This window comes from Bactrocera dorsalis, chromosome 4, assembly GCF_023373825.1.
Source record: "Bactrocera dorsalis isolate Fly_Bdor chromosome 4, ASM2337382v1, whole genome shotgun sequence".
Taxonomy (NCBI): Eukaryota; Metazoa; Arthropoda; class Insecta; order Diptera; family Tephritidae; genus Bactrocera; species Bactrocera dorsalis.
Genome location: NC_064306.1, coordinates 9,536,334 through 9,559,472, shown reverse-complemented (window position 1 = coordinate 9,559,472; position 23,139 = coordinate 9,536,334). Strand labels below are relative to the sequence as shown.

General features: G+C 27.0%; 1 protein-coding gene across 4 annotated transcripts in view; it reads right to left on the bottom strand.

The window, feature by feature from the left end:
* Positions 1 to 21,063, bottom strand: part of LOC105228582 (hormone receptor 4) — a 38,391-nt gene extending 17,328 nt beyond the window's left edge. For 2 of the 4 annotated variants that reach the window (XM_049455601.1, XM_049455604.1), the window contains exons 1-3: positions 20,036 to 21,063; positions 14,110 to 15,415; positions 11,946 to 13,538 (exon numbers count right to left, since the gene is read on the bottom strand). In XM_049455601.1, the coding sequence (XP_049311558.1) occupies positions 11,946 to 13,107 (1,162 nt within the window). In that variant the 5' untranslated portion in view covers positions 13,108 to 13,538; positions 14,110 to 15,415; positions 20,036 to 21,063. The remainder of the gene's footprint in view (positions 1 to 11,945; positions 13,539 to 14,109; positions 15,416 to 20,035) is intronic. The other 2 variants (XM_049455603.1, XM_049455602.1) reach the window with 2 other exon arrangements.
* Between the last annotated feature and the right edge of the window lie 2,076 nt (positions 21,064 to 23,139).

The window sequence follows — 23,139 nt, the reverse complement described above, 5'->3', positions numbered from 1 at the left end:
AAACAATTGAAATAATGCAAAAGCGGGTCGACGCATCAGCTTCTTTTAAACCTTTACACTTATTGCAATAATGAGTAGAGCTTTGACTATGACTATTTTAGGAATTAAAGAGCATATTTGCAAATTTTGAATTTTTACAAATATTTTCACTTGTTATTCAACTCAGATGTTAAAGTATATTTGTAAATCCACTGTACAAATAGAAAATAATATGAATTGGCTCAAACATTGAAAAACAATTATAAAAACTATGAAATTTAATGGAAAAAATTCTATTGCAGTTAATTATAAAGACAGTGAACTAAACTAAAATAAAGCAAAACCTAATATTTCATAAAAAAAAAATAATAATATAAAAAATAATATAAAATAGAATAAAAAATATATATAATAAAAAAATCGAATAAAATAAAAAATTAATAAAAAATAAATTAATATAGAAATTTATTAAAAAAATAAGAAAATAAATTTATTTCTATAAAAAAAAATTAAAAACAAATATAAGTAAAGGCAAGGAAGATAAGAAGTAAGAAAAATAAATCAAAGCCGAATATAAAAAAATAATATAAAATAATAAAAAAAAAACAAAAAATAAAAACAAAATTAGAAAAAAAAATAATAATAAAAATAGAATAAAAATAATAATAAAAATAGAATAAAAATAGAATAAATAAAAAAAATAAATAAAATAAAAAATTAATAAAAAATAAAATTAATATAAAAAAAAATAAAAAAAAAAAAAATAAAAAAAAAATAATAAAAATAGAATAAATAAAAAAAATAAATTATAAAACAAAAAACGAAGATAAGAAGTAAGAAAAATAAAATATTTAAAAAAACATCAGAATTGAAGCAATGATTTTGGATATTTTTATGCATATCAAAGAAGCAATTTATAATAAAAAAAAAACTATTAATAAAAGCTTACATACACATTTATATTTTGCTATATATTTTATTATTATGTTTTTTTTTACTTTTTAATTATTTTTTTCGATATTTTTTTAAGTAATTTTCATAATCAATTTGTTTTTTAGTTCTAATGTTTTTTATTATTTTTTTTTTTGTTGTTTTATTTTTTGTTAGTTTATTTTTGTTATTTGTTTTATTTGTTTTTACTTATTTTCTTTATTATTTATATTTTTTTTATTTTTTTTTCTATATTTTTTTAAGTATTTTTTATAAGCTATTTGTTTTTTAGATCTAATATTTTTTATTTATTTATTTTTTTTATTTTTTGTTAGTTTATTTTTGTTATTTGTTTTATTTGTTTTTACTTTTTTTTTGATTATTTTATTTTCTTACATTTTTATAATTAATTTGTTTTTTTTTTATTTTTAATTTTTTAATTTTTTTGTTACTTTATTTTTTTTTTGTACCTGTATTTTTTTAATTCAACATTTTTTTGTAATTTATTTATTTATTTGTTTAATTTATTTTGCTTTTTTTTTTACTAATTTACACCATATATTATTTTTGTACAAAATTGTATGCCTACACCTCATGATACCTGGCATCGGTCGTCTCGCTAAATCGCATTACACTGTCTGCTAAAATACTTGTTTTTCTTATATTAATACCTAAGCAAAACTATGTATGTATATGTATGGATGCCTACAATTCACAACAACAGCCCTACCTATCTGTAGAGAGACGCATGTATACATATATACACAACTACACTACAACACAGCGCATTTGAATGCGGAAGCATTAATGTCATGTCCTAAAAGTAGGCCAACCGTTTTCACCCCAACACTCTTCGCAGCGTTGGTTGTTTTTGTAGCTTTTTCTTTGTTTTTGTTTGTGCAATTTTTCATTACATTGCTCTATAGCTGCGCCAGAATTCGCTTTTTTCTAATATATTTTGTCTGCCTGGCAACTCCAATTCTTTTTGAAAAGTATGCACCAGCACACATGCGCCTGCTGTCGTTCGCTTGTAGGCTGCTCATTATTCTTTAGGTCTTTTATGCAACTAGATATATGGGTGTGTATGTACATATGTATAAGTATGTAAGCATGTGTGTATAAATTGCTTTCCGCTTATGAAAAGTTAAAAGTGCTTGAAGTTTCTTTGACATTTCAACTGAAGGGTGAAACAGTTAGTTCCTGTATGGGGTGCATGAGGTGTAAATTATGAAACGCAGGACGGTTGGCAAGGTGGAGAAAAACTTTTTAAAGTAAGCTTTCATTTATTTTAATTAATATTTGAAAGCAAGTGTACATTTTTCTGACAAAAAAAATACAAAAGTTTAAAATTACAAAAAATATAAAATTAAATAATTCAAATAATTTTTTGTTTTGTTAATTTTTGTGGAAATGAGTATAATTTTTTATACTTCATAATTTTTCAAAAAAATTTTAAAGTTTTTCAATTTTTTAAAATTTAAAGTTTTTTTTTGATTTTTTTTTAATTTAGAATTTTTTTCTTAAACTTTTTAAATTTTTTTTAAACAAAAATTAAAAATTTTTTCTTCCTCTTCAAAATTGAAAATTTTTTTCTAAACTTTTATTAAATTTAGAATTTTTTTCTTCTTCTTTAAAATTGAAAATTTTTTTTCTAAACTTTTTTTAAATTTAAAATTTTTTTCTTGAACTCTTTTTTAATTTAAAAATTTTTTCCTTAGACATTTTTAATTTTTTTTTCAAACAAAAATTGAAAATTTTTTCTTCCTCTTTAAAATTGAAGATTTTTTTCTAAACTTTTGTTAAATTTAAATTTTTTTTTCTTGAAATTAATCTTTAAAATATAAATTTTTTCTATCAAATAGTTTAATCTATTCGAAAAACGCATTTCAAAAATTGTTAGCTCATACATCACTCATACGCACTGTAGTACCATACAGCATTAATCGTCTAGCAGCATTTGCCATACAAAAAATGTATTAATGAAAGAAAAACAATTAAATTGGCTTTTATTTGCGCTGCTGAAAGCTTTGGCAATAAATTATTTCGGGGGGAAAAAATACAAAAATCAGTAAAATTAAACAAAAATTCTACGGAGCAAAAAATTCGCTATAAAAATCTTTTTTAGAACATAAACTTGCAAAATCACACGCATATAATCAAATGAGAATCTAACAATTTCTCACACCAATCATCAAGGGAAAATTTAACTAAACGGCCAAAAGCTTTAACAGATCCATGAGCTACCAGCGTGCGCTCAGAGAACATTAGTACTCTTATTGAGTATAACTAGTATTCATATTTGCTCTCTAGTTTTTGTGTTTATGCTATGTCTTCGCCAGAAACATCCCTGCGCAGCCAGAAGCACGGCACAACTGAATTAAAGTTGCGGCAGGTCATGTACTTAGCGGGTATAATGGCATAACAAAAGCAACAAAGGAAATAAACACAATAACAATTGTGTAGTAGGGACGTATTTAACTGAAGACAGTAATAGCTGTAGATATTTACAATGAAATATATTATATGTGTGCGTAAAGGTAGGAAAATAAAAATAGTAATTGCTAAATTTAAATAAAGCTTTTATTCTAATATATATGTAAGTTTTCTTTGTGGATGTGCAATGCTAATAGTTCATGCGTATTTTAATTAAGGCATTTTAAATTTTCGGTAGAGAATGAAAGATTACCGAAAAGCTGGGAAAGGAAAAAGCTTTTTGTGAGCTTTCACATTTTCTTATTTTTCCAGAAATTATTTTCTTTTCATTAATAATTAGTTGAAAAAGCATATTGCATCGTTGTATTAAAGCTTTTGGTAAGCTTATTTTAAAAGCTTTTTATTTTAAATATTATTTGCTAAAAAACACAAGCTTTTTGCTTCAAAACATAAGCGCTTTTACAAACTTTCCATTTACATTTTATTTTCAAGAATAATTACTTGCAAAAGCTCGAACTTTGCTCTAAAATATTTAAGCTTTTCCTGAACTTTAACAATTTTTGTAATATTTTTTTGAAATTTTTTTTTATTTAAATTTAATTTAATTGAAATGCTCAAGTATTGCTTGGAAATACAAAAGCTTTTCCGGAGCTTTTACAAAATTTTCCTGGAAGTATGTACTTTTTAATTTTTGCCTTGTTTTGAAAATGATTTATGTTAAGCAAAATTTAAATAAGCTTTTAGCTTCACACCCAAAACTCAGATTAAATCTGCAAAAAGCTGTATGAACCACTTTTGTCTTCCAATGCGTTTAAAGTGATATATAATTCATTCAATGGAAATTTAGATCATAAATAATGGTTTCTTTAAGCTTTGAATGAAAGAAACGAAAAGCTCGATTTAAAGTTGTTATTTGTTGCAAGACCAGAAAAAGCTCGGAAATCCTAAACTTCTTGAAGACTTTTATTACTGTCTAAATGTATACCGAAAGCTTCTCTCAGAACTTTACTATTTTTTAAATTATTTCGAAAGCTCTTCTAAGCTTTTTGCTATTTCTTTTTTTAATTTATGCCAAAAATATATTGCATTTTTGGTTGGAAAAGCTGAAGTTTATTGCCAAATCGCAAAAGCTTCGAGATTTGGTAAAATTTTATTTTCTGACTGAAAAAGGATCTTTTAAAATTTAATTTTTTTAGATAAAATTTGTCTAAAAACGCTCAAATTTTTGAATTTTCGGTTTAAAAGCTTAAAGCTATTTTCCTTAATTCTCATTAACCTGCATTGATTGTACTTTTAAAAAGCTTTCTACTATCTAAGAAATTTTTTAAAAATTTCGATTTAAGCTTTTGGTGGCTTTGAGAAAGTAGCATGTATGTCTGCATGTCTGTATGCTTATACATACTTATGTCTAAACTAGTGAACTAATCAAAAAATATGTGTCAACTTCATTTAGCTACTTAACCACAATAACAACGGCAACAACAACAATAACAATAACTTAGAGCAACACTCTATTAGCTGAGGGCACTGGCGCTTTTATCAGATGAACTCAAAAAGTACAAACGATTGCATAAACACAAACACACTTGTAAGTACATACAAACATATATTTATAGGCATTCATACATATATAGTATGTGTGTATGTAGACCCATTTACACATGCTTATATATTCATTGTCAATAACAATGCTGCGGAAGTTCGTAATGTGGAGAAGAAAATTAAAAATAATAAGTTGGAAAAATGATTATAATCAAAATTTTTTTATAAACAAATGTTTAAAAAAATTATTTCTTAAAAAAAAATATGTATATATTTAAGTTATTTTATTTGAAAAAAAAATGTTTTTCTTAATAATATTTTTTTTAATTTTTATTTTTTTAATTTTTTTACCAAATTAAATTTTTTATTAATTATAATTTTTTTTTTAATTTTATGTCTATTTATTTTTTTTTTAATTTTTAATTATTAAATTGAATTTTTAATATTTTTTGTTTATAAATTTTTTTTACTTAAACAAAAGTTTAAAAAAATTATTTCTTAAAAAAAAATTTAACAAAAAATATTTAAGTTGTTTTATTTGAAAAATTTCTTTTTCTTATTAATCTTTTTTTAATTATTATTTTTTTAATTTTTTTAACATATTCAATTTTTTCATTAATTATATTTTTTTTTTTTAATTTTTATGTCTATTCAAATTTTTTAATTTTTTAATTATTAAATTAAATTTGTAATATTTTTAGTTTATAAATTTTTTAATTTTTTTTAAAAAAATTTTTTATTAAAATTTTTTTTTTTTTATTTTATTTTTGTTTTTTTTATTTTCTTTTATTATTATTTTTTTTTAATTTTTTAACATATTTTTTTTTAATTATAATTTTTTTTTAATTTTTTAATTATTAAATTGAATTTTTAATATTTTTTTTATAAAATTTTTTATTAATTTTTTTATTTACTAAAGTTTTTTTATTTCTATAATTACTAAATTTTTTTAAATTTTTGATACTTATTAATTTTTTTAATTTTGTAATAAATAAATTTTTTTTATTTTTTATAATAAATAATTTTTTTTTACATATTTTTCCATTATTAAAAAAAAATTAAAAATTGTTTAAAATTTGTTTTTAAAATTTACATGAAATTAACAACATGTACAATTAATTGTATCAAAACATTTATACACGTCTATGCACACCTATGTACATATGCCTAGGTGTATGCATAAATTTCAATTTTTCAAGCTCAGCTCTGAATTAACAAAGCATAAAAAGGTGAATGAACTTGTCAAGGAAAATTTGAATTTTTATTAAAAGAAACTTTCCCAATATGCTGCCTGAAATATAACTAAAGCGAAAATAGACAAAAACTTGCATAAGTGTGAAAGTGTGTGTATAATAACAGAAAGTAACAAAAACAAAAGGGAGAAATATTTTGGACTGCACAAAATGTTACAAGCAAACAGACAGACAATTAACAATTGTACAAACACTTCAAAAGCTGACAGATATGCAAATATATACCTATGTATATATGTATGTATGTTTGTACATGTACATATGTATGTATTATATTTACATACATAGCTGTTTTTATATAGTGTTATGTGTGCGCTTGCGCTTATGGCACATACAAATTGACGATTAAAGAAATTCAAATTTGATGAATGAGTAGAAATTTTTTGGCCAACAACAAATGCAACAACATCAACAAAGCGTTTGCAGCAAAGGTGGCAAAGACAAACACGGAAAAAAGTTGATGAAATAGAAACATAAAGAGAAAAGTCAAAAATGATAAAGAATTAAGTAGCAAGAAAGTGAAAGAAAGCGTTGAGAAAGAAATATTAAAGAGAAACAAATATTGATATACATAGTAGTGGGAAGTTGTAAGTAATATTTTGGGGGGCCAAAACAGTAGCAAGATAAAATTCAAAAGACGAAATTTAGTTAAAAAATCATAAAGTCGAAAAAAGTTAAACCAAAAAATATACAAAAAAAAACAAAAATTTTTTTCCTTTGCACTGAAACTATAATACCCTTCACAAATAAAAAAGTTTTGCATACAAATAATACCCTTCACAGCTGCATTTTTCATACTAAAAAAGCTCTTTTTTATGATTTTGTTGTTCAGTTTCTATGGCTGGATGCTATAGTGGTTCGATCTGAACAATTTGTGCGAAGCTTGTACCACTACCTTAGATAATAATGCGTACCACATTTCGTGAAGATATCTCGTCAAATAAAAAAGTTTTTCAAACAAGAGCTTGAGTTTGATGGTTCAGTTTCTATGGTAGCTTTATGCTATACGCTATATTGATATCGGCGCTTCAGACAAATGAGCAGCTTCTAAGGAACAGCTGAGAAAAGGACGTGTGCAAAATTTTATATCGATATCTCAAAGGCTGCTGAGGGACTAGTTTGCGTATATGTATACTTATAGACATACAGTCAGATGAACATGGCTAAATCGACTCAGCACTTCATGATTTATAATAATTTAGCTTATCAAAAAAGTTTTCCTTCATTAAATTTAAACCATACATACAATTAACATCAAATTGGCAAAAATTAAAGATAAAAAAAAAAAACTATCGGAATAGTAAAAATTTGTATATGCCCACATATGTATGTTTACACATATATAGTATGTAAGTATGTGTATTTGCTTACACACTCAACACATCCAAACTGTGTGTGGTATTTTTTGTCTGCCGAAAATATATAATTGAGAAAAAACTCAGAAAATAGAAATGTTAACTCAACGTTGACATACTTTTCTGGAGCAAAGGCACACACAAAAACAATAACAACAGTCACCAAAATATTGAAAATAAATGGAATAGCAAGAACAAATAAACGCCACCATGCGTGCATAGAAGTTGGGTGACACACAAGCACACACGGCGCACATAAGCAGACACACATATTTACATACATATATGCATGTACATAGATATGTATACATAACTGAGCGCTTATATTTTCGGTGCATAAATCAAAATCTTATTTTTCATAATTTCCTTAAATTAGACGAGCAGACTGCGTCTAAACTTAGTTGCATGAATATGCATACATACTTGTATATACTTGTGCGTACATATGCATACATACATACATACATATGTATTATTATAAATCATATATTTGATGAATGTTATTTTTGCTGCGTTAAATGACAATCCTCAGCTGCCCTTTGCAGTGCACTAAGTAGTGTATTTCGTTCCATATGTTTAATTTATGCATTTTTATACGCATATAGCAAAACTTTAAAATTTAAATTTTTCCCGAGTGAAAATAAAATTTCCTAGAAATTAATAAAATAAAAAAACTAGCTAAAATCGGTAACTAGTTACAAACTAGTCCACAAACAACTAGATTTATAGTCACCAGTTTTGGTTAAAAATTAAAAAAAAAATCATATTTGTACAAAATAATATATAAAATGGCAAAAGTAGCTAAAATCAACGACTAGTTACAAACTAGTCCAAAAATAACTAGCATTAAAGTCACCAGTTTTGGTTAAAAATTAAAAAAAAATGCATATTTGTACAAATTAATACGTAAATTTACAAAACTAGCTAAAATCGTCGACTAGTTACAAACTAGTCCTAAAACAACTAGCATTTTTTGACACCAGAATCACCAGTTTTGAATAAAAAAAGTTAAAAAAATATGCATATTTGTACAAATTTATGAGTAAATTTACAAAACTAGCTAAAATCGGCGACTAGTCACAAACTTGTCCAAAAACAACTAGCACGTTTTTGACACCAATTTTGAATAAAAAATTTAAAAATATGTATATTTATACAGATTACGATATAAAATGAGAAAACTAGCTGAAATTATCGACTAGATAGAAACTAGTCCAAAAACAACTAGTACGCTTTTGACGTCAAGGTCACCATATTTGGTTTAAAAAAATTTTAATACATATTTATACAAATTCAAATGTAAAATGACAAGACTAGCTAAAATCGTCAACTAGTTACAAAATAGTCCAAAAACAACTAGCACTTTTATGACACTAAAGTCAACAGTTTTGAGTAAGTTAGCACTAAAAATGTGTAGACATCAAAAATTTTATTAAAAAAAGAAAAAGAAATGTGTATTGGTTCAAATGTAAGTAGTTCATAACTAGTCGCAAGCCAAAACTACATGTAAATACATACATATATGTACTAGCTGTACAGTTCTTACATATGTACATATATATACTTTTTGAACTTATGCACACTTCATACAGTTGGACATGCGCTATCCGGCAGAGCTCGGCTAATACCGTTATGTACATATGCATATGTAGAAAATAAATATATCTACATAAATAATATTATATATGCAACAATGTAAGTACATATGTGCCTATACATATATCGTCTTGAATGAACATAACTCCCGGCGCTCGCCAATTTACTGCCTACTCAATTATACGCCGCCGCGCTATCTAATTTTCTCAAATATCTTGCGCTCTCTTGCATTGACACACGCTCAGTGATATACTACAAGTATATACAGCCAAACATAAATGTCAAAGCGCTGCGCGCGCTGCGGCGTTAATTTAGACGAATATGCGTATGCGCTTGTACTTGGCGTGCTGCGCTCTATGTGTCCAAAAAAAAATAAGCAAAAGCTTACTAAACTGCAGCGCTTTTGCTGTACAACAACAAAAAATCCAAAATATTTTTTCTATTATTTATTTTAGCCCCTCATTATAGGCCTGCCACAGCGCGACGCTCAGTGCGTTCACATTGACGGCACAGGCATAGCGCTTGTACAGCCAGCAGTCGCGGCGTTTTGCGCGTGTGCGTATAGCTATATATGTATGTGTATATGCACATATATGTACGTAATTTGTTGTTTTTATTGTTTAGAATAATCTTGCGCTTGATAATGAAAATAGGTCAAATTTTAAAAATACTTCAGTGCGCAACAACAACGCGCGCAACGTCGCAGCGTCAGCGTACATACATACATACATATGTACAACTATATAAATATATGAGTACGGAATATTTATTGCGTTAATAGACAGTATAGCGAGCGAAGACGCGTATAGACATATTTTTAGTTATGTAAAAGAGTATATATGTAAATACATAAATCCATACACGCATGCATACCTTATAGTTGGACTTCGGGAATTATAACACTAGATAAATAATTTTAGTGTGAAAATAAATACATGAGAGAGTATATTACGCTTAAGCTAATGTAACTATACCTATGTATTTAAGTATATGTATGTACATACGTATGTATTCGAGCTAAGAGTAATGTGGAAATTTATGGCACAGTACAGTATTGGAAAAATTTGTCGAAGATGATCAAATTTCGACAGTCTCTTTACATATATGTACGTACATACGGACGCTCCTTTGATTTATGCAACTTTCTCAAGAAATACTTACATACATATTTATGTAAATTATACCGAAAAACGTATAAAGTTTAAACAAATTTTTGAAATTTAAAATTTTCCCTAGTAAAAACAAATTTTCCTATAAATTAATACATAAAATGTTAATATTCGCTAAAACCGTGGACTAGTTACAAACTAGTCCAAAAACAACTAGTACGTGTTTGACACTAAATTCACTAGTTTAGGGTTAGTTGACGATACATCATGTGTAAAAATCAAAAAGTCAATGAAAAAATATTTGTATTGCTTCAAATGAAAGTAGTTCATAACTAGACGCAAGCCAAAATATACATATGTTTATATGTATGTATATACTAGCTGTACAGAAAACATCCATTAATAGAAACGAAAACCTGCTTCTGGGCAAATAATGAGTTTTCAAATAAATTTGAAAGCTCAATGGTTTCATAAAAGCTTTCATATTTGAGAAAAAGCTAAGTAAAAAAGCTAAAACTGGGTCAATTTAAAAGAAAACTAAAGAAATGTAGACTAACAGGTCTGAAATCGGATATAGTATAGTATAGTTTTCGCATAACATTGAAAGCTTCCAAATGTCATAAAAGCTTTCACTTTTAAGAAAAAGCTTAGTATCAAAGCTCAAAGCAAATGACACCCCGGGCTTTCCTCCAACTCTGAAAATTTGAAAGTATAATAAAAGCTTTCACTTTTGGAAAAAAAGCTCAGTAGCAGACATAAAAGTCTATAATTCGCAATCATACCATTTCACTCAGCAAAAACTAAGCAAAGCTTTCATAGACAGTATTACAAGAAATTTTAAGTTTTATAATTGAGAATATGTTATGAATATTTTTCGATAGTTTTTAGCTGTAAAATTAATATACATATTTTTATATATAAAATGTCTATATAAAACTAATGAATACTATATAAAGTAGTCATATACCAAAAAAAAAATAAATTATTTTAAATAAAATCAATTAGTTTTTTTGCCAATTTACCTATGGACGTCATAATTTTGTTGCTAAAATTTCGACCAATTTTGCCAAATTCGGTAAATTTTCAAGGTGTATGTCGCAGTCACAGTGCTCCCTCAATTTAGTTGCATGTTTTTGTAGTTTTGTTCCAAAATTTTAATGCCAATTGGGAGTGTGTACAATTTTTTGTTGCACAGTGTTGTTTATTATACTTATTTTTTTTAAATATATTGTTTGTAAATTTGTACTATTAATTTTTTTCTAAAATTTTAGTTTATAAAAAATTTTGGTTAATTTAATAATTAAATTTCAAATTAAATTTTCTAAATATTTTTTTTATTTCACTTTTGAAACAGTTTTTTAATTAATTAATAAATTTTTGAATTATTAAATAATTAAAATATTATTAATTAATTTGAAAAAAAAAATATTAAATAAAACATTTTTTTAGAAATAATTTTTCAATTTTTTTAATTTTTTTTTTCAATTTCTGCCACTAAAAAAATGACAATATAAAATTTTTGTCGTTTTTTTAGAAAAAAATTTCGTAATTTTTTGTTGGTGGTTTAATTTTTGTGTAGCACTGTCGAAATTTGTTGGTAAATTTTGTTAAAAAAAAAAACGATTTTGCATAATTTTCTTGCCAATTTGAAAAAATAGCGTTGCCAATTGCTGTTAAGGTAAATTGTGCTGTGACAAAATAAATATTAATATAAAAATTCTATAAAAAATATTTGTTGTTATACTAACGGCAAATCGGCATGCGCGACTTTTTGCGATAGTAACAATTGTAATTGTTGTAATGTATGTTATTATTGTTGTTGCACTTGCTACATTTCGCTGCATTGCTATCGCCAGCGCCACTACCTCCAGCAGTTGTTGTTGCCGGCGTTGCTGGCATTTTATGCGCGAAGCCGCACGCTGACGTCGAGGGGCTATGCTGCGGCGAGCCACACTCATCACCGCCATTAAAAGACGCCTGCTCGGCGTTTGCTTGCTGCTTGTCCTGTTCGCGTTCGCGCTCGCGCTCATCCCTGCCGCTGCAATTGAGCGCAGTCTCGTTGCCGGCCGCGCAGCAGGGCGCATTATCATATGCACTAGCGGCGGCAGTGTTGGCGTTACCATACCCCTGCCCATTACCGCTGCCATTGCCATTGCTGCCACTACCATTTCCACTTCCGCTATTGCTGCCACATCCCAGCGCACTATAGCTGCTGCAGCGCTTCAGCAGCGTCTTATTGAGCGGCGTTTTTATAATGGTCGCAGTGTGCAGGTGCTCGAAATCGCCCTCGTCATTGTTGGATGCAGCGCGTTCTCGTGCGCTTTCATGCGCCGCCTCATCCGCGTCCTCCTCGTGGCGTTGCTTGCGCGCGGCAGGCGTATCCGCGTTACTTTCGCGCTTACTAGCGCTGCCATTGCCATTTCCACTGCCGCTGTTACTGTTGCTATTGCTGCTATTGCTGTTATAACCAGGCGCTGTAGCTGACTTTTCGCCATTGACGCGGTGATGTTGTGGCTGTTGTTGTTGTTTGCTTTGTTCGCGCTCCTGCGGTTGCCAGCTTTTAATTGGCGTCTCCCTGCCATCTAAGCGCCCATCACTTTCCCTATATTGTCCATTCTGCTTCGGTTCATAACTTCCGCTTTTGCCATTATTGTTGTTGTTGCCACCAGCAGCGCCACAATTGCTGCCTTCATCATTCACATCCGCTTTACCAGCCGCGACACTTTTCAAATGCTTCGCGATCTTTTCATGTTTCCCACCCAAAACACTTAGATTCATGGATTCGTTTGCAACATCTGTGTTGCCGGTGTCATTAACTGTGTTGCTGCTGCTGCTGCTATTGTTGTTAGTGTTGCCAATTGTGTTCGCTGTTCTCGCTGCCACCTCCGACGCCAATTGGTTGGCATTCATTGGAGTTGGTTGTGTTTTGTTTCTGTTTGCTAAACTTTATGTTTATTTAAAGAGTTAAATTTGGTACGAGAAAAATGCTGCGCGACTGCAGGCATGTTGCGCAACATGCTGTGAAGAGTTGCTTGACGTCTGCGGCGTCATTTTTAAGTGGGATAACACAGCAATGTGGAGAACATTTCGAAGGATTTGTGTTTAAGCGCGCGATATTAAGATTTTGCTTAGTTTTGAAGTTTTTTTAATATTGTTTTTCAAATATTTGGTTACTACAGTGTTTTTTATTTTTTATTTTATTTTTGTTACACTCACAAGCGGCGACAATATATTTTTAAGGCAGTTTTGGTCAGGCGCTGATTTATTAATTTATTTATTTGCTGCGTGTTGAGATTTTGAGGTTAGGATTTTTTGCAAAATTCAATCTACCACTTGCTGACCTGCATTAATTTATTATAAATAGACTTTTATAAAGGAGTTTGCTACAAAAAATAGGTTTTAAATCATATTTTTTTCTTTCTGTAAGCTATCATAGCTATTTTTATATTTACCAAAAAACTTCTGAACTATGAAGAAATTATTTAAATTACATTTTTTTTTAATTTTTTTTAATTTTTTTTTAATTTGAGAATTAAAAAAAAATTAAATTATAAATTAATTATAAATTAAATTTTTTTTAATTAATTTTTTTTTGAATTTTTAAATTTAATCAATTTGAAAATTTTGTAAAAAAAAAATTTAAATTATAAATTAATTATAAATTAAATTTTATAAATTAATTTTTTTAATTTTAAAATTATATCTTTAATTTTTTGTTTTATGAAATTGTTTCGAAATTTAAAGAAAAAGATTTAAATTTTTAATTTTGTAGATATTTTTTAATTATCAATATTTTGACAATTAATTAAAAGAAGTTTTTGAAAAAATCTATACATTTTTTTTAATTCATTCAATTTTTTCTTCACCTAAAAACTTTCAGCATTTCTATTTTAAACTTTAAATTTACTTTACCTCCAACACATTTTTGCACTTGAAATTCTCAACACATTTATGAAAAAACTAGCAATCAGCATATTGTTTTCAGTTACACACAGAATAGTTTGAAAAAAGTACATTTATTATTTATTCAGTCTTAACATTTTTCAAAACTTTTGCTGGTAACGGCTCATTGTACGAAAACGTTTGACTTTATTTTCTGCATTATTTGCCGTTAAGTTACTTTGATTTATACATTTTATCTGTGTTGCACTTTCGCTTTCCTTGCGATGCACTCACACGCTTCCCTTCTCTTTCGCACACACACACTTGCTGCATTAATAGCACTCAAATAAAGCTTTCGCTCTTTTGAACACACACACACTCTCTACCTCTCGCTGAGTGGAATGTGTTTATTATTTTGCTCTGTTGCGTTACTTTTATTTACCGTTAAGTTCTCGTTTTTTTTGTAATGCTCACGAATGATTCGTTTCAAGTATAATTTATTTGAGGTTATGTGTTAGTATTTCATGTATTTTAAATAATGTTTTAAATACTTTTCTGCGCACAAATGCCTTCAATGCAAAGCAATATTTCGCGAAAAGTTTTTATTATTGCACTATAACCATTTCTAGCGCTTACTGTCTACCGTTTATAACTATATATGCTTAATGTGAGAATTGCACTTATTTTCTGCCTATGAAATGCACTTTTCTGTTAAAGTATTTTTTCAGTCTTACACTTTGCATATAAAGATCTTCTTAATTTTTTTTATTGTAATACGTATAAAAATGCAAAATCGTTTCAACGATTTGTCTCGTTCTTCTCTAAATGTCGTTTGAGTGCACGATTTGCTGCTAACGAATGCACTCAACTCACTTTTCTCGGCAATGGCAATGCACGAGTGTCGCTCAGTAAAGTACTTTAACGCGCACAAAACTTGTGAAAATTCTGGAATATTCCGAAAGCTTCGTAAGTATTTGCAGCATATGCTCTCAGCACAAAAGTTGGCTTGAGCGCTTTTGAATGTCTTTGGGTTTTTTCTTGCAGAAAATGCTTGTAAAATGCAGTCTTTTCACTTCCCTCGGTTTTATTTTGTAAAATTTTTACTACAATTGGGACGTAGGACGGATTCAAAACGGGTTGGGTGTTTTCACTGTAAACTTTTCATATTCTATTTTCGTTTTTGCAGTTGTTTTATCATAAATTTGTTGTTATTTCGTCGAAAAATTCACTTCGAAAAATTGTTGTAACGGAAAAATGATTTGTTTCGTTTTCTTTGTGAAGTTAAATGTTGTTGTAATTACACTTTTGGTTAAAGCTATGAAATTATATTCAATTTCTGTGGTGTTTAGATTTAAAAATTAAAATTTTCGGTTCAAAAATGTTTGACTAAAATGTTCTTGGTTGGAACTTCGAAGTGCTGTGATGAATTATTAATTATAAATTGAACTTATAATTTTATAATTAACTAAATTATTAGTAAAACTGAATTTTAATTAATATATAATTTTTTTCTTATTAAAATAATCTAACCTATAAGTATAAAAATTAAACGTTTTCAACAACAACAAAATTTTATTGGAAGATGAGATAGAAAATTAAACACAAAAATTTAAAAATTGTTTTAATTAATTTTAATTAATTTTTGCTTTAATTAAGTAAAAGTGTGAATATTTTAAATTAAGTTGAAACAAAAAGTAGTGAATTTTTTTTTAATTAGAAAATTTAATTAATTAAAAAAAATTAATTAATTAAAAAAAAAATTACGAAAATTTTTATATGAAAAATTAAATGCAAATTAAAAAGAATATTTTGAATAAATTTAATTTAATGTTTGTTTTAATTAAATTAAATTTTCCACATTTTAAATTAAGTTTACACAAAAGTTAGTGTGTTTTGTTTTAAAAAATTAAATTACGATGCGAAAACTTTGAGTAGAAAAATTAATTTTTTAATTAATTATAATAATATAATATATAAAAAATCAAAAAAAATAAATAATTCTCAAAATTATTTTAAATAGCTTTTTTTATATTAAAGTTATTCTTTTTTTACAAAAATAATATTTTTTTTTAATAATTTCATTTCTTTTTCAAAATAATTTTTTATTTTTGAAATTTCAAAAATTATATATTTATTCAAAATAATTTTTTTTTGTTTTTTTTTTTGAAGTTTCAAAAATAATATTTTTTTTAAATAATTTTATTTTTTTCAAAATAATTTTTTTTTTGTTTTTTTGAAATTTCAAAAATAATTTTTTTTTAACCGAACCTCAGAAACTATTTGGCAATACAACTCAATTATTTAAATAATAATAATGCTAGCAAAATAATAACTATTTTCAAAAATAATGATTCCCGTCCTCGCCAGAGTTCAATGATTCATGAGAATATGACGTGACGGAAAAACAAAGCAAAACAAAAACGAAATAAAAAAAACAACAAAATTATGCAACTTCAAAATTCCAAGCTTGAACAATTCGTATTTGTGCCGCAAAGTATTTGTATGTCGTTGTGTATATTTGATATAAGAGCAATTGCTATTGCAACAAAGCAGCGCCGCAACATAAAAAACGTACAACAACAAAATAACTGTTGCAACACAAGTGTTGTTGGCGAAAAAAAAATCAAAACTAAATTAAACAACAACAAATTTTGTTGATTGTTGTTTATCGTTGACCGCATAGAATATTGTAGAAGCGCAGCGAACGCCATGGCGCATATATGCCTTTGAGCAAACACACACACGTGCAAATATTTCTAACACTTTTATGGAAAATTAGCTGCGCTCAAATGAGGGAGCAACACAAATTTCAATTATTCCACGCAATTTTGACATGTAATTGCATCAGCTTGTAATGGTATATTTCTCTTATGTAAATTATTTTTTTCAGAAAATTTTACTTTTTCTTTAAAGGATTTTTATTTAAATAAAATTTTTTTGGTAAATTTTGTTTTTAAATTTTTTGTTAATTTTTTTTATTTAATGTTTTAGTTAATTTTTTTTGTTTTTTTTTAATTTTTTCGTATTTTTTTTACTTTTTTGTTTTTTTTTTTTATTTGTATTAACTTTGAATTGATAAATTGTTTTGCATTAATTCATTCTCAATCCATTGGCGTAGCCAATTTATTTGCTATTTTTTATTATCGCCCTTTTTTAATATTTTTTTTTTTATTTTTCTCCACTTAAATCTAATTTTCACTACGCAAAAATCTTAATAATCATTATTTTAGGCACTGCGATGACACCTTGCAACAACGACAACATTTTGTAACTGCAATGCAAAATTAATAAAACTTCGTCTTTAATATTTCTTTGCTTAATTATGCTTAAAATTGTTTTTAGATACTTTAAGTGAGACTTTTAAATTGTTTAGCGCACAAAAAAAAAGTATTTAATATTAAAATTATTACTACTTTTTTTTTAATTTATTAATATTAAAATTTTTTTTTAATCTCATTTCTTGTGTTTAGTTGTTACATTATATAGAGCTATATATTTTTTTAAATTTTTTAGTTTAGCTTCTATTTATTTTACTATATTTTTTAAATACTTGTATTTTACTTTTAGTTTTATTTCCAATTTTTTGGATAAATTTTTTCTATAAAATTAAGTTATTGTTATTATTTTTTTTGTGAAATTGGATTTTGTTTTATTTTTCTATTTTCTATTATTTTTTGATTTAATAAATTACTTTTAATAATTTTTGCAATTATTTTTTTTTTATTTTAAATTTTTACTATTTTTTTTAATTTATTAAATATTAATTCCATGTTTTTATTACTTACATAATTTTTATATATTATTTATTATTTTCATTATATTTTTTAATAAATTATTTTCAAAATTTTTTTTTTGATAAATTATTTTTATTATTATTATTTTTTATTAGATTTTGATTTAATAAATTATTCTTATTAATTTTTATAATTATTATTTTTTTTTAATTTAAATTTTTACTATTTTCTTTTAACTCATTATTTATTTTCTTATTTTTATTACTTATTTAATTTTTATATATTATTTATTATTTTCATTATATTTTTTAACAAATTATTTTTATTCTTTTTTTAAATAATTTTTATTCTTTTTTTAAATTATTTTTATTAATTTTGTTTTAAATATTTCTTTGGTATATTTTGCTCAGTTTTTGTGTTAATACTTCTTCCGTTTACTACACTCCCCTTGTTTTCCTATTTTTTTAATTTCCCCTAAACACAACAACAACTACTTATAACAAGAATATGTTCTTCAAATTTTGTTTTTGGCAAGCGCATAAGTTTGTCAATCGTCACATATGTAGATGACAGCTTCCGTATTTCCGTTATGCGACAACTAAGCACATGAAGGCAAACAATTTGTCTGAGTACGGATTTCCGGTTGGCCTGTTTTCGTTTAATTTGTTGGAGTTGTAGTGTATAATATAATATAATTTTGTTTAATTCATTTTTCTTTCGCCTTTTTATAATATACATACAAGAGTATTTTCTCGAAATTGATTATTATTAATTTTAGAAAAACAATTAATGGATTTAGGTACTTTTTTAGAATGAAATTTTTAACTTCGAAATTTCGGGAAAATTTATATATTTTCAAAAAATATTTTCATGATTTATGCTTTTATTTTCCTTTATCAATTTATGTTATAGAATTTTAGCAATTCAATAAATTAATAATTTTTTTTTAATTACATTCTTGTTTTATTTAACCTTTTTTAAATATTCCCTAATTTTATTTTCATTTATTTCTTGTCATATTATTTCATTATACTTTAGTCAATAATTTTTGTCATATTTAAACTGCTCAAAATAAATTTTTCTAATTGTTTCTAATTATTTTTAATTTTTCTAAATTATTTTTAATTTTTCTAAATTATTTTTATTTTTTTTAATAATTTTTTATTTTATTTTTTTAAACCTTTTCTAATCATTTCCATTGAATTTTGTTCTAATTATAATTTTCTTTCTAATTATTCTTAATTTTTCTAATTTTTTTAATTTTTTATAATATATTTTTTTTTTTTAACTTTTTATAATCAATAATTCGATTGAATTTTGTTCTAATTGTAATTAGCTTTCTAATTATTTTTTTTTTTAATTTTTTTATTATAATTTTTTATTTTATTTTTTTTTAAACTTTTTCTAATAATTTCGATTGAATTTTGCTCCAATTGTAATTTGCTTTCTAATTATTTTTAATTTTTCTAAATTATTTTTATTTTTTTATAATTTTTTTTTAACTTTTTATAATCATTTCGATTAAATTTTGTTCTAATTGTAATTTGCTTTCTAATTATTTCTTATTTTTTTTAAATAATTTTTTATTTTATTTCTTTTTAGTGTTTTGTCTCATATTCTCTAATTTACTTTTGATTTTGATTTTAATTTTGTTGAGTTTATTATTTATTTCTTTTTCTTATTATTAAAATATTGAGTTAATGAAAATAACAAAAACCATTTTAAAGCGTTTTATTTAGTTTTGTTTCACTTTTTTTTAAATTATATAATTATTTTATTTTTAAATTATTTTTATTTTTTTAAATTATTTTTTAATTTTCTTATGTATTATTAAATAATTTTTAATTATTTTTCTTTTAATTATTTTAAAATTACTTTACATTTATTTATTTTTTTCAATATTATTCAATTATGTTTAACTTGTTTTTTTTTTTAATAATTTTTCATAACTAACCGTTTCCTTATTTTGATCTTGCATCATATTTCTTTATGTGCTGATATACTGCACTTTAATTTTTTTTTAATTTTTATCACTATTCACCACTGCTCGCTGCCATATAATCCACCGCAATTCCAAAAATCTCAGCGCCACTAATAATCCGTGTAAATATTTTGCATTGCAACACTTATTAATTAATTATTCTTGCATTCAACCAGTGCCACACAATAAAAACCACCAACAAAATAACACCACACTGTAAAAAAAAACAACAACAACACACCGTATAAATCTTTGACTTTTACTTTTCAAGTTCTCGAGTTCTTTGGCGCTGCCACCTGACGACGTTTGTTCTTGACTCGTCACTGTTGGCTAATAGCTGGCTGCGCTTACGCTAATTGCGTTAACGTTTAACGTTTGTAACGGTATTTCGGCGCGACTATGACGAACAACAATTGCCGCGACGCGCAACGGTAAAGAGTTGGCGGCAAAATGAAACCGATTGCATGCCGCTACGAAGAAAACTTGTCTGTGTTCACGACGTCACTACTGCTGCGACTGGCCACATAGAGTCAGCGCCGCGCTGAAGAGTTGGAAAACAGCGCACACATTCATGCATACATGTTTCTATGCATGTATGTACATATGTAGTTTTAAAAAATCGAGTTCGTAGCGCTTGCTTTGAGCGGCGGCTGGCGTTGGAGCAGCAGTCAACGGTACTTTCATCCAGCTTTTACAGCGCGGAGAAAAACTTTTACCGCCAACAACACGCACAAGCGAAAGAGATGGGCGCGCGGCAGTGAGAGCGCCCGGCGCAACGTTACAATACAGTTCTAATGTTGTGCGCGCGGTCACAAGGGGGATAGCGCGTACAAGAAATGACCGACCGACCAACCGTTAGACGACTGTTCGCGCTTCGTTTGTTTGTTTATTTAGCCTAACTGACTGACTGACTGGCTGGTTGGTTGGTTGGCTACTCCGCGCCCAACGTGCGTACATACGAACGGAATAAAGTGAAATGAAAGGAGTAGATGGAAGAAAGCGGCCAACAAGCGCCAAAAACTCTAACGAATGCTGCCGCCAACGACCGCTGCCACATTTGCTGCTGCTGCGTTGAGCGATGACGACAACAAATAGCTGAGCTAGCGCTAGCACACTATTCAACCACACACACACATACCGCTGCTATACATAATAGTCATTCATAGGCGGCAACAACAAAGCCAACAACCAGAAACGAAAGAAGCATGAAAGCTCACCCATACCGAAGCACAGTGGGGCACACCGATGCGAGCGAATGAACGGCAAAAGATAAAACATATACAAATACAAAAACAAAAACAGAAACAAAGCACATGTGAGCGCATAAACTAACGAGCCAACTAACAAAAACAACAACAAGCGCCGTGCCGAGCGCCACTAACAACAAACGACTGCAATAGTCGACGAGTAAGCATACGAGTCGGCGCGCTTGCACACGAACCCGTCTGGCATTCGTGTATTACCGCTATGTGACTTCGTGTACTTTTAACTGTGTATCACACAACATTACAGCTACGTCTGCAGCGCGCGCCTGCTCAGCGCACTAAAGCAGCAGCAACCGGAAAAACTAATGCCACCGCATGCAACCACAAAAACAACAAATAAACAAAATACATACACACACACACTAAGGCAGGGTAAAAAATATGCGCACGCCACAACAACAAGGAGTGTAGCAGCAAAGCAGGCAGTAAAAGTAATGCATAAAGGTGACAGCGGGCGCGACGCAGCGTGGCTTGCGGTGCTGAAGTTGAGTGGGAGAAAAGCGTCGAAAGCATATTTTGTTGTTGTTAGAAGCGCTGTATAGTGAGGTGGAAATATGTAATACTGCGCGTAGCTGAAGTTGCATGCATAATTATGCTACATTCATAGAAATTTATATATGCACACATACATACATATAATATATGTGTGTGTAGCTGTATGGGTATTTGTTGGCGAATCGAAAGCTTTTGCATTTGAAAAGCAGGAAGCGCATGGAGACGGTACTATACATAAATAAATACATACATACTTTTAGACATTTATGTGTGTAAAACCGTCTCTTTGGCAATGTAAACGCAGTGAGAGTGAAATGAGAAAGCCTGTTAGTTTGAATGAGAGTAAAAGCAGTGCAGCGCACAGTAACAGCAACTCACTTGCTAAAGTTTTGCAGAACTTTTTGGTTGCATTTGCCTGCATTTGAAAGCGAAATGCTGAAAAGCTTTTCGGAAATTGTCACATGTACATTTGTAATTGAAGCATAAATGTCAAAAGGGAGGAATTGGTAATGATTTTTGCATAATATTTGAGAATGTATGTATGTACTATATATTTAGCTGGAATATAGCCATACATAAAATAGCAAAAAATCTATAAAATTAAGAAAATAAAAAATATAAAAATGAGAAAATATAACGATTAATATAAAAATTAAAAAAAGGAAAATTTAAATAGTTGTATATATTAAATAAAGTATGAAAATTAAAGAAAAAAATAAAAAATAAATAAATAAAGTAAAAAATACAATTTGTAAAAAGGTAAAAAAAAATATGAAAAATTAAAAGTTTTATGAAAACTGGAAGACATTCTGGAAATTAAAAAAAAAACAATAATTAAAATTAAAAAAAAAATTATGAAAATTAAAAAAAAATAATGAAATTTAAAAAAATTATGGAAATTAAAAAAAAAAAACAAGAATGAAAATTAAAAAAATTATAGAAATTAAAAAAAAAACAATAATTAAAATTAAAAAAAAAATTATGAAAATTAAAAAAAAATTATAAAAATTAAAAAAGTAATTACTAAAATTTAAATAATTAATAATTAAATAAAACTATGCAAATTAAAGAAAAACTAAGATAAAAATAAAAAATGTAATTAAAAATTGTAAAAAATAAAATAAATATGAAAACTAGAAAAAATTGTGAAAACTAAAACAAAATATGAAATTCAAAAAGGTTATTTAAGAAATTTAAGTAATCTTTTTTTTTTTTTTTGTTTCAATATCTTTTTATTTATTGAATCTGCTTTTTGTGTGTTTAAAGCCTAACAATAAGTAATAAAATCTTAAAACCTATTTAAAAACTAGACTCGCTCAAGCAACTGATTGAGGTGTTTTGGTGATACATTGCTCCTCAGTACGCGGGCATATCTCTTCTTTTAAGGCGTGTTTGATTGCAGGAATGCACCAAAGCATTAGCCAAAGGGTTTGGGTGATCACGGAGTTTACATATATATTTAATTCTGCTGTGTTCTACTTCTTTCCTTACCATAGAAATACCAAGGTCTTTATGGATATTCTCATTACGCATGTACCATGGTGAACACGTGATTGATCTAAGCATTTTTGATTGGATCCTTTGT